This window comes from Aethalodelphis obliquidens, unplaced genomic scaffold (genome assembly GCF_003676395.1).
Source record: "Aethalodelphis obliquidens isolate GAN/ISIS:26980383/991018 unplaced genomic scaffold, ASM367639v1 scaffold37, whole genome shotgun sequence".
Lineage (NCBI taxonomy): Eukaryota > Metazoa > Chordata > Mammalia > Artiodactyla > Delphinidae > Aethalodelphis > Aethalodelphis obliquidens.
In genome coordinates, this window is record NW_020837981.1 from 15,212,765 (window position 1) to 15,225,347 (window position 12,583).

The 12,583-nt window shown below is 38.4% G+C and overlaps 1 protein-coding gene and 2 long non-coding RNA genes across 3 annotated transcripts in view; 2 read left to right on the forward strand and 1 right to left on the reverse strand.

Moving 5' to 3' along the window:
• The window catches only part of LOC113632652 (uncharacterized), a 20,054-nt gene extending 18,163 nt beyond the window's left edge, over nucleotides 1–1,891 (forward strand). The window contains exon 3 of the long non-coding RNA XR_003437908.1: nucleotides 1,449–1,891. This is a non-coding gene — a long non-coding RNA (uncharacterized LOC113632652). The remainder of the gene's footprint in view (nucleotides 1–1,448) is intronic.
• The window catches only part of SRGN (serglycin), a 16,514-nt gene extending 4,134 nt beyond the window's left edge, over nucleotides 1–12,380 (reverse strand). The window contains exons 1-2 of the mRNA XM_027130068.1: nucleotides 12,233–12,380; nucleotides 3,190–3,337 (exon numbers count right to left, since the gene is read on the reverse strand). Coding sequence (XP_026985869.1) covers nucleotides 3,190–3,337; nucleotides 12,233–12,308 — 224 coding nt within the window. The 5' untranslated portion in view covers nucleotides 12,309–12,380. The remainder of the gene's footprint in view (nucleotides 1–3,189; nucleotides 3,338–12,232) is intronic.
• On the forward strand, nucleotides 3,777–10,365 carry LOC113632653 (uncharacterized). The gene is made up of 2 exons (XR_003437909.1): nucleotides 3,777–4,531; nucleotides 9,725–10,365. It is a non-coding gene; the product is annotated as an uncharacterized LOC113632653 (long non-coding RNA).
• Nucleotides 12,381–12,583: the final 203 nt, after the last annotated feature.

Here is a 12,583-nt window from a genome sequence, read left to right on the forward strand (position 1 = left end):
AGAGATTTTTTTTTACTTATTATTTTTAGTTGAGGTAGAGTTGATTTACAATATTATATACATTTCAGGTGTACAACAGTGATTCACAATTTTAAAGGTTATATTCCATTTATAGTTATTATAAAATATTGGCTATATTCCCTGTGTTGTACAATACATCCATGTAGATTATTTATTTATTTTTATTTATTTATTTTTGGCTGCGATGGGTCTTCCTTGCTGTGCGTGGACTTTCTGTAGTTGGCGCAAGCCGCGGCTACTCTTCGTTGCGGTGCGCGGGCTTCTCATTGCGGTGGCTTCTCTTGTTGCAGAGCACGGGCTCTAGGTGCACAGGCTCAGTAGTTGTGGCACACGGGCTTAGTTGCTCTGCAGCATGTGGGATCTTCCCGGACCAGGGCTTGAACCCGCGTCCCCTGCATTGGCAGGCGGATTCTGAACCACTGAGCCACCAGGAAAGCCCGATTATTTATTTTATTCACAGTAGTTTGTACCTCTTAATCCCCTGCCCCTAGCTTGCCCCTCCCCCTTCCTTCTCCCCACTGGTAACCACTGGTTTGTTCTCTATATCTGTGTGTCTGTTTCTTTTTTGTTATATTCACAAGTTTGTTTTATTTTTTAGATTCCACGTATAAGTGATATCATACAGTATTTGTCTTCTCTGTCTGACTTATTTCACTAAGCATAATACCCTCCAAGCCCATCCGTGTTGCTGCAAATGGCAAAATTTCGTTCTTTTTTATGGCTGAGTAGTATTCCAGTGTGTGTGTGTGTATCACATCTTCTTTATCCATTCATCTACTGATGGACACTTAGATTGCTTCCATATCTTGGCTATTATAAATAATGCTGCTATGAACATTGGGGTACATATATCTTTTCAAATTAGTGTTTTCATTTTCTTTGGATATATACCCAGGAGTACAGTTGCAGGATCATATGGTAACTCTATTTTTAGTTTTCTGAGGAACCTCCACACTGTTTTGTACAGTGGTTGCACCAATATACATTCCCATTAACAAGGTACAAGAGTCCCCTTTTCTCTACATCCTCGCCAGCAATTTATTATTTGTGATCTTTTTGATGACAGCCATTCTGACAGGTGGGAGGTGATATTCATTGTGGTTTTAATTTGCATTTCTCTGGAGATTAGCGATGTTGAGCATCTTTTCATGTGCCTGTTGTCTAACTGGATGTGTTCTTTGGAAAAATGTCTATTCAGATCTTCTGCCCAGTTTTTAATCGGGATGTTTGTTTTTTTGATGTTGAGTTGTATGAGCTGTTTATATACTTTAGATATTAACCCCTTATTAGTCATATCACTTGCAAATATTTTCTCCCATTCAGTAGGTTGTCCTTTTGTTTGTCGATGGTTTCCCTTGCTGTGCAAAAGCTTTTAAGTTTAATTAGGTCCCATTTGTTTATTTTTGCTTTTGTTTCCTTTGCCTTAGGACACGGATCCAAAAAATTATTGCTACAATTTATGTCAAAGAGTGTGGAAGATCATACAGATTTGAGGAGGGAAGAAATAGTGTAAATATTTGTTTTGGAGGACTTGCGTTGTTCCTCTAATATCTTAGATTTAAATGAATCACTGTTGAAATCCGTGACTTAAAATAATGGAGGATGCTGTAATATCACGTTCAAGCTTTATGCCGTGGACCTAAAAGCGCAGGGTTGCAGAGTTGCATTTTGAGGATGGTGGTGATATAATTTCAGTGATGAAGGGGGTTACCAGGATCCCCAAAGTGATGATAGACTTACGTGGTTTGGGCATGATGATTTACGTGGCTTTCAGGGGAGTGATTTTCTATTTAAGCCTGAAGATTAAAACTTTTATGATAATTCTTTTCATAATGTATCTTTGCTACATATAATTTTGATATTCATTGAAATAATGGGTTTTAATACAATTCAATTTTTGTTACTTATGAATTCCTATTGGATCTTTTTTGCAAGTATAAGGCAGGTTTTATTTGATCAAGAAGAGTTTTGGATGTATGGACACCAAGGGAGGAAGTGGGGTGGGGGATGAATTGGGAGATTGCGGTTGACATTTATACACTAATATGTATAAAATAGATAATAAGAACCTGCTGTATAAAACGTAAATTAATTTAATTTAATTTAAAAAAAAGAAGAGTTTTGACTTTCTTTTTTATGAGTCGTGGTCACTTATTCTTCCTTTCCCTAATTTCTTCTTTTTTTTTTTTATCACTACCATCTAAACGGAACATTTTTGTCACCCCTCAAAAATCTTGCACCTAATAGCAGTCACTCTTTATTCCTCCCTCCCTCACAGCCCCTGGCAACCACTACTCTATTTCTGTCTCTATGGATTTGCCTATTCTGGACATTTCACATAAATGGAATCATACAATATGTGGCTTTTTGTGTCTGGTTTCCTTCACTTTGCATAATGTTTTCAGGATTCATCCATGTTGTAGCATTTATCAATAACTCCTTCTTTCTTATGGCCAAATAATATTCTACTTAAGGGATGTACCACATTTTGTTTATCCATTCAGGTGATAGACTCCTATTGGATTTTAATATAAATATACAATGTGCTCTATTTACATTAATAAAATAATGTTCAATCATTTTCAATACCTATTGGTGAAAAGTATTCAATTTTTGTTTCTGCCGCAAGAAAAAGACCTTGCAAATGTGTAGGTGAATAGGGACCTCCCTGGTGGCGCAGTGGTTAAGAATCTGCCTGCCAGTGCAGGAGACACAGGTTCTATCTCTGGTCTGGAAAGATCCCACATGCCGCAGAGCAGCTAAGCCCGCACTCCGCAACTACTCAGCCCGCATGCCTAGAGCCCATGCTCCGCAACAAAAGAAACCACCACAATGAGAAGCCCGTGCACCGCAACGAAGAGTAGCCCCTGCTCTCAGCAACTAGAGAAAGCCCGCACGCAGCAACAAAGACCCAACTCAGCCAAAAATAAATAAATTTTAAAAAATAAATAAAATTCTTAAAAAGGTAGGTGAATCATGTATTCTTGTGCATCTCATATACCAGTAAAGACAGTACAGTTTTACCCTGTACTGTGCAGTGAAAACCTAACCATGGAACCTAACCATGGAAGCAAGAGCCTGAAGAAAAACACTCTTGGCAACCCTCCCACCTCCATGCCAGGATCTCAGCAGCGGATGGTGAAAGTAAAATCAAGAAAGTCCACTTACGAAAAAGGGTCAGTCCTTGGAGGTAGGATTCTGTTGTATTCACCTGGAAGTAGATCGAACTCTGGTCCCTTTTCATCAATGCAGTTTGCAGAATTGCTGTCAGGATTGCAGCGTACCCACTGGTATCTGGCTTTCCGCACAGGAGAACCTGCCCAAACATGGAACCCACGTGGTCAATAAATGTCTCTTACACAGCTTCTAATCACTCTGTCCCTAAGAAATTTTTAATTAAATAGATTCTAAATTTGGTAGGTAAGGTGTGGACAGGTTTTATGATCATTAATATCACAGGAGCACCGACTATTTGCTAGCCCTTTATGCACACCATTTGTCCTTCTCACAACACCCCTCTAAAGTAGCCTAGAGTTTAAGGTTAGAACAGGCTTTGGCAATTAGCTGCCTGGAGTGAAGTCTCAGCTCTGCTACTGGTGAGCTGTGAAACCTTAACTTCCCCAAGCCCCCACCAGAAAACTGAGGTACTAAGAGTGTCTCTCTTTCATAAGCTGGTCACAAAAATTAAATGAGAAAATGCATGTAAAGATCTTAACATAGTGCCAGGTACACAGTAAACACTTGAAAATATTAACTATCATTATCTTTGTACTATTATTTCCATTTTATACAAAGGAAAACTGAGGCTGCACAGGTACTAAGTAAAAGACCCAGGATTCAAACCTGTATCTGACCCTGAATCCTGCCTGTTCTGGTAGAGATGAGTCGAATCATGCTCAGAAAGGTTAAGGCATGTACCAATTGGTACCCGAGATACTACAGAGCCCTAGTTCTTTAGGGCCATTCTTGGGTATTGAAAAGAAATTCTTGGGTATTCTTGGGAATGAAAAGTAGGTTAAAAACTTGGCCTCTTTCTTTGCCCTCACATCTAGTCAGAGATTTCAAAAATCCCTCGGCAGTGAAAGCCTGGAGTCCTAACTACTGGACCGCCAGGGAATTCCCTCCAAGGTATGTTATTAAGTTAAAAAAAGTAAAGAACACTATGAATTGTTTGTTACCATTTGTGTGTGTTTGTGTTTTTTCACATTATATTTACATATATGCTTATATGCACAGAACATCTCTGAAAAGATACACAGCAAACTGATCATCTTTGTGGAGGGAATTGGTGGCTGGAAGACAGTGGAAGGAAGAGCATTGACTTTTCACTGCATATCCTTTTGAATCATTAGATTTTTGAGCCATACGTATGTATTATCTATTCAAAATTATTTTTATTTTTTGACAGCTTTCTTAAGGTGGACTTGACATTCAATAAGCTGTGCATATTTAAAGTGCACAATTTGTTTCGACAAATGGATACACAATGGAACCATCACCACAATCAAGGGTATGAACATATTCAACATCCCCCAGAGTTTCCTTGTGCCCCTTTGTGATCCTGCTCTTCTCCCTCCCTCCTCCTGACTCCCCCCAGCCCCCCTCAACCATCAATCTACTTACTGTCATTATAAATTAGTTTGCATTTTCTAGAATTTTATGTAAATGGATACATACAGCAACTTGTCAATGGTTTCCTGACTTTAAATCAGGTTCTAGAGGGCTCTCTACCTTTTATAGTACGCTCTCCTAGAAATGGAGAGTTTATTTAGATATTCCTTACATCTAGACTGCTTTTGTTGCAATTTTTAATAAAATTTATCTTAGAAAAGGAATGTATGTTCATTATAGAAAATTTTGAAAAATGTAGCAAACCAACATACAAAAAAATTTACTCCTAATCTCATTACCCAGCCCTCCCAAAGACCATAAGTCCTGGAGTTTTGCTTTTTTTCCCTCTGGGTATCTGTATTTCTAGGAGAGTATGCACAAGTTGTGTCCTATTCTCAACTATCAGAGGTTGAAAAGTGAAGCCTCTACTGAGGTCAAATTCACTTTACATCTTAATGGGATGGCCAAGGACTTTGTTCTTAAAAGATTGCAGAACCACAGAACTTTTGCAAAATGTCCTCTTTCCTCATGAAACTCTATTATGTCTGTTTACACTCAACTTTGTCCTAGCTAATATTTCTGATTAATTTTATAAATACAGCATTGCTAATTTATTAATAACATCATTAAGATATACATTATATACATATATATGGAGAGAAAGAGAGAGAAAATATATAAAGAATTCATGATGCTGTTCACCTTAGTATTATTTAAAATAGGGAAACAGGAAATAACTAAATAATCAAAACAAGAGAAAATACTCAGATTAATTATGAGGCATTCATATGAGAGACTATTAAACAAATGGGAAAAAAGCAGTAGTTATGGAAAAGACTATATAGCATCATAGGAAAATCTATGTTCAAAAATTAGTTTAAAAAAAGCAGAGGGGACTTCCCTCATGGTCCAGAGGGGACTTCCCTCGTGGTCCAGGGGACTTCCAATGCAGAGGACTCAAGTTCTATCCCTGGTCAGGGAACTAAGATCCCATGAGCTGCAGGGCAACTAAGCCCGTGTGCCGCAACTATGAGCCCACAAGCCATAACTAGAGAGCCCTTGCGCCACAACTACTGAGCCTGCATGTGCTGGAGCCTTTGCGCCACCACTAGAGAGGAGTCCGTGTGCCACACGAAAGATCCTGTGTGCTGCAACTAAAACCTGATACAGCCAAAAATAAATAAATAAATATTTTTTAAAAAGCAGAATACCACTCTATTCATAACAGTTGTTAATGCAACTACATATATAGATATCGGGGGGCGTGAGGAATGGGAGGAAATACACAGAAATAACTATAGTGGTAGACTGGTGATTTTTTTCTCACTTTGTTTTCTAAATTGCTGTAATAAACAATATTCTTTTAAAAATATAAACAAAACAAAGACTCTAATGTAGAAAGTAAATGTTCTCCCATTGTTTTCCTTCTTTCTTTCTGTCTGTCTTACTTTCATTCATTCTTTCTTTTAGAACTACTATTCTATCACAATCTTCCCCATAGTTCCTGAATATAGCTTACAGTTTCTGGTCTGGGACGCTACTCATCCAGAATGGGTTAGCTTTGTCACTGCTTGGAGGCTGGAGGTAAGGCTTGACATCAACTTGTGATGTCAAGTTGACATCACAATGTCTCCCCCTTACTAGCTGTGTAACCTTAACCTCCCTGTACCTCAATTTCTTCATCCATAAAATGGGGACAGTAGTAGCTCTAATAATGAGATATAAATATTAGGCTCGTAGAATAGTACCTAGCACCATGGTCAGAGCTCTTTTTTTTTTTTTTTTTTTTTTTTGCGGTACGCGGGCCTCTCACTGTTGTGGCCTCTCCCATTGCGGAGCACAGGCTCCGGACGCACAGGCTCGGCGGCCATGGCTCACAGGCCCAGCTGCTCTGCGGCATGTGGGATCTTCCCGGACCGGGGCACGAACCCGCGTCCCCTGCATCGGCAGGCGGACACTGAGCCACCAGGGAAGCCCAGAGCTCTTTATTTATTTAAATTAATCTCTCCCTTTTCTTTTCTTTTCTTTTTTAACATTTATTTGTTTATTTATTTTGGCTGCACTGGGTCTTGGTTTCAGCACGAAGGATCTTCATTGTGCCATGCGGGATCTTTGTTGCAGCATGCGGACTTCTTAGTTGCGGCATGTGAACTCTTAGTTGACACAGGCATAGGAGATCTAGTTCCCCAACCAGGGATCGATCCCGGGCCCCCTGCATTGGGAGCACGGAGTCTTAACCGGTGGACCACCAGGAAAGTCCCGTCAGAGTTCTTTAAATGCTAGTTTCTCTGCTGAGGAGGAGAATGAGAATGACCTATTGACCTATCTCTGATAGTGAACAGCTTGTAGAGAGACCAAATTTAAACTTCTGTTCCACCACAGTATCCCATAATAGAATCCCAAAGAGTTCCTGTTTAAACAAGATAAAAGTATCTGAAACGTCTAGCACAAGCCTTTGCACATGGTAGGTATTTAATACATTTTAGCTCCTTCTCCTCTGATTCTTTCCTGAAGAAGCTTAAGCTTGGCATCTACTGAATTGTTATTTAGAAGCGTCATCATTGTGAGTCAGGTAAAAATTCAACATCTGCTCCAGCAGAGGGCAATGTCTTCACACCGCATGCCGTCTAGACCAGCGCGGTCCAATAGAAACAAGAGAAACCATCCGTACACGTATGGATGTTACAACAGCCATATTTTAAAAAGTAAAAAAGAGGTGACATTAATTTGAACATATTTTACTTAAATATATTCAAATATTGTCACAACATAATCAATATAAGTTATTAATGGATATTTTACACTTTTTTTCATCCTAAGATTTCAAATCTGGTGTGTATTTTGCACTTACACAATACCTCATTTTGGACTCGCCACATTTCACACATTTCAAGTGCTTAGTAGCCACAAGAAGCCCGTGGCTACCATTTCAGACAGAGCAGGTCTAGACATTCTTCTCTACTGTCGTGGATGGCTGAATATCAAACAAAGTAAGTGCTTGCATAGATAGGAAGTTAAACAGAAAAGTAAAACTAATAGTTTAATGAGGAAGCATCTCAGTGAAAGATCTCATCTTTTCACTGGTGTAAGAAACACAACTCTGGTAAATTAGAAAACTTCTAAAATACAAATTCCCTCTAGAGTTTAGAATCTCAGCTTTTAAAATTTATAAAGAGGGGTTTCTTTTTTTGGGTGACGAAAATGTTCTAAAATAGACTATGGTGATGGTTGCACGTATCTGTGAATATACTAAAAAACCATCGATGTACACTTTAAATGGGTGAATTGTATGGTATATGAAATCTATCTCAGTAAAGCTATTCCAAAATTGATAAAGAAATCAAAGATAGAAGTCCACCTCCCCCACAGAAATGTTTATCTAGTTTGGGACTGGTGATTTTATTTTTTTAATTAAAAAAAGTTTTATTGGTATGTATGTAACATAGCACACAATCACTCTTCTAAAATGTAAAATTCAGTGGTTTTTAGCATATTCATAGGTATGTGCAACTATCACCACAAATTTAGAACAATTTTATCATCACAGAGAAATCCCCTATCCTTTAGCTAGCCAGCTCCTGTATCTCATGCTTCTCATCCCTAAGTAACCACTAATCACTCTACTTTTTATCTCTATATTTTTAAGCAAGTTGGATGTTTCATGTAAATAAAATCATATTAGGTGTTTTCTTTTTTTTTTTTTTTTAGGTGTTTTCTTAATATTTATTTTTTTATTTTTGGCTGTGTCGGGACTTAGCTGCGGCACACAGGATCTTTCATTGCGGCACACGGGCTTCTCTCTAGTTGTGGTGGGCAGGCTCCAGAGTGTGTGGGCTTAGTTGCTCCACGGCATGTGGGATCTTAGTTCCCCCACCAGGGATTGAACCCACCTCCTCTGCATTGGAAGGCGGATTCTTAACCGCTGGACCACCAGGGAAGTCCCGAGGTGGTTTTTCTTTTTTAAGTATAGTTGACCTAATATACTATGTTAGTTTCAGGTGCATAACATAGTGGTCCTGTATTGCTATATATTATAAAATGATCAACACACTGGGGATTTTAAATCTGCTTTAAAATAAAGAACACGGTTACAGATAACAAGTTCCTGACATATTTATTCAAGGGTGTTGGCAGAATGTGAAAATTCAACAGTTCCAGCCCCCGATGTGTGGGAGTATCTTGATTCTGTCTTGCTTGAGAGAAATCTTAAGATTACCGTAATTTAAAAAATAAAAGGGAATATGCTCATGGACAGAAAAATTATCTTCCTAAGAGGCCCCACTTACAGATCTCCTGGTTAATTTTGTGGTGGATTCAAGGGAGAAGAATGTTTTTTATTTACAATCACTTCCCTCACTGCCTACCCCCGCCCTTTCTCGGTCTGTCTTTGTCTCTCTCTGTCTCTGTCTTTGCCCCTATTTCTTTCACACATACACACAGAGTCACTAGTCTTGCTTTAGCAAATACTTTCTATAAGTAAACATTACCAGAGCAAATAACTTACCCCAGTAATATCGTATTGTAATATCAATTTTTCTCCAACATCATCTCAATTTACTAATTTCCTATTCTTAATGGAGACTTGCTACAAGTGTGCTAGAAAAATTTAAGCGGAAACTGCCATGTTGTGGGGAGGGGGGGAGGGAGACCATCTCATTCATTGTTTGGTGGCATTCAAACAGAAGTCACCATCTAAGCTGGAGCTGCTTCCTACAGGCCAATCAATTCCACAAGATGAATAAAGTTCCCCCACCCTTGTATGGTTTGACAAGCTATAAAAAGTTCCAAGTTTACTTTCAATTTCTCCTTCTCTGTCCCTCAACTCAGTGGTTTTTGTAGCAAGGGCTAGAGTCAAAGCAAGGTTGTTTTAAATAAAGAAAATCTCTAATCCACCTAGAATACAGCTAAATTGCAGTAGAAAGTTAACTCTGAACTTGAAATCAGATGACTAGCTCTGCCATTAATTAGTTGTAATGGGCCTTGGGCAAATCTCATAAATTTTTTGCAAGAGGTTGATGTAAAGAGCAAATGAAATGATGAATGTAAGATCCAATTTTCCCCTCTATAAATTGGTGTTAATTCCTCCTCCTAGGGAATGTGATGATCCTTTACCCGAGAATGGATGTGAATCACTTTACAATCAAACAGCAGCGCACATAGGTGGACTCAATATCATTATCGTGATCTCAGAGGCAGTGTAGAGTGGAAACATAGTCTGGCAATGACCCCCTTGGCCACACCTGCTCATGGATTTTCCATTTTCCCTCTTTATGGGCATCTTTTAGAAAGAGAGGCAATAAAAGAGTAAGAGTCACCTCATCAATTGATGAGTAAGGCCCCATCAATAATCCCCTGGAGCTCTACATTAAATTGATTAGCCATCTGTCCTCTCCAGGGTCTCCCACACATTGCCAAACTTCCATCTCTTTGCACTTGGTAGACATACTTTTACAGCATGTCTTTACTTCAGCTTCACTTATAGTCACTGACATGGGCTGAATTGTGTCCCTCCAATTCAATATGTTGAAGTTCTAACCCCCAGTACCTCAGAATGGGACTGTATTTGGAGACAGGGCCTTGAAAGAGATAATTAAGACATAATGAGGTCATGCAGATGAGCCCTAATCCAGTATGACTGGTTTCCTTACAAGAAGAGGAGATGGGGACATAGACACACACAAAGAACCATGTAAAGACAGAGACAAGACGGCCATCTACACGCTGAGGAGAGAAGCTTCAGAATGAAACTAACCCTGCTGACACCTTGATCTTGAACTTCTAGCCTCCAGAACTGTGAGGAAATAAATTCCTGTTGTTTAAGCCACCCAGTCTGTGGTACTTTGTTATGGCAGCCTTAGCAAACTAATACAATAACCTAAGATGTTTTGTTTCAGTAAAAACAAGCCAAAAGCCTAGTGCAGTTGATCAGTTCAGTCAAATCAATGGGTTAAGAAAAAAAATTTTTTTAAGTGGGGAAAGAATGCTACAGAATCATATCTGGCATCACATAGAAGTATGATGAAATAGTGACCTCTCTGCAGCCTTGAGCTGATGTCACTCACACACGCAGCTGTGGGTGGACATCTATTTCCCTTCTTATTCAGATGTGAACACTAACCCTTGATTCCAATACCAACTGCACTTCTCCTTTGGAAACTCCCTAGTTTTTCAGTCCATTCATTCTCTCTTTTTTAGTTCCTTTCCCAACAAAGAGCTAAACCTACCTGGTGATGACATAAATACTAGTACTTTATAAAATGTTATAATAGTTTCTTCACTACATTCTGAAGAATACCTATTACATAAAGAATGCCTTTGTTTTCATTTTAGTTTTCCCTATAGAACCTTAGTGGGGAATGTGACATTTCTGGGAAATTTTGAAGATGTAAAGACTCACAGAGCTCTGGTCAGGGTAGACCCAGCACCAACAGGTCACTCAAGTCTGTGCTACAAACATGGACCTGAGTGCTTGGATCTTGTCAGAGCACATGAGGGAATTATTTCATCAAGCTGAAGGTTTTCCCTAAAAGATCCAAGTAAAGCCTGTTCCTTACATTCAACAATGTTTTATACCTTAAAAAATAAATAGACGAATGGAAAATTTCAGCAACATTATTTGCTGGTTTTTTCTTCAATAATTGCATAACAAGAAGAAAGTGATTTTATAAATTTCCAATACATAATGAATGTATCTGAGATCATGTGTACAATTTCATTTCCACCAGAAGTAAAAACAAGACAACTAGAAGTAACTTCGAAGAAACAAATCCAGGATATGTGCAATCACCATGACTCAATATTTCCTTTACCGTTTGGAGGAACTCTAGTTTTTCTACTATAAATTCTCCCATCTACTTATCAGGCCATGACTTTCTGCCTTATTCAGACATGATCGCATATTTACCAAAGGAGAAGAAATTGTATTTTTCCTACAAACTGATTGTTTTCATTTTCTTAGTCATTAAAGGTTTTAAGTTGTTTCATTCTGACTAAACAACCCTAAATGATAGACCTAATAAGAAATTTCCCAATGTGATGTTTCTCTGAGCAACAAAACAATTACTAAAATTCTTTGGCCTCTCTTTAAAATCTGAGATGGTTTTCATTAACTATGTCTAAACATAATTGAATTTTCACTAAGAACCAAGTTTTAAAAAGGAGAAAAAATACACGCAAATTTACTCTGATTTTAAAAATAGTATTTCCCAGTGTCACAATAATTATGACACTACCATATTATGTTAAAACTTGGGATTGATGTAGACACTTAGGGGTAGGTCATTTTCTATATTCCTTTCTTAAGCGTTGAAAAATTTATAAACAATTTTCATCTGACAATAAAATAGTACATTTCAATCATTTTAAGAACTTATAAGGCCACACCTCCCTCAGAGTTTAACTTTTTTTGGTACCAAACTTAACCAATCTCACACCAAGGAGTTCAGCTACCCCAAATCCTTTTTTTTTTTTTTTTTTTTCTTTTTTTGGCCTCCTTTCCCACAGTATAATACATTCCATACCTTAAAGCAAATATAAACATTTGTGTGGACCCCAGGACTTACAAGGAAGATTATAGGGGGACAAGATTCCTGGGTCTTACCTTGAACTGAAGAACCCAAAATCAGGATGAAGGCGAGAGCCAGGACAAGCCTACTGCACTGGAGGAGCACCTGCATGATGACCAACTTGCTTCAGCTCCACCGTCTGCACGCCAACCTCACGACAGGGAAGTGTAGCAGAGTGCTCTCTGTCCCTTTTAGAAAAGGTTCCAAAACCTCAAACCCTGCCCAGAACACACGTCACAGTTTCCTGAACAAATAGAAAGAAATCCACATCAAACCCCAGAAAGATTTAGAAAAAAAAAAAAAAGGCAGAAAAATAACTATTCATACCCATTATGAAACTGCAGTGGACTCTCCCCAGGTCTGCTTTTTCAAAAGTTTTGTTGTTT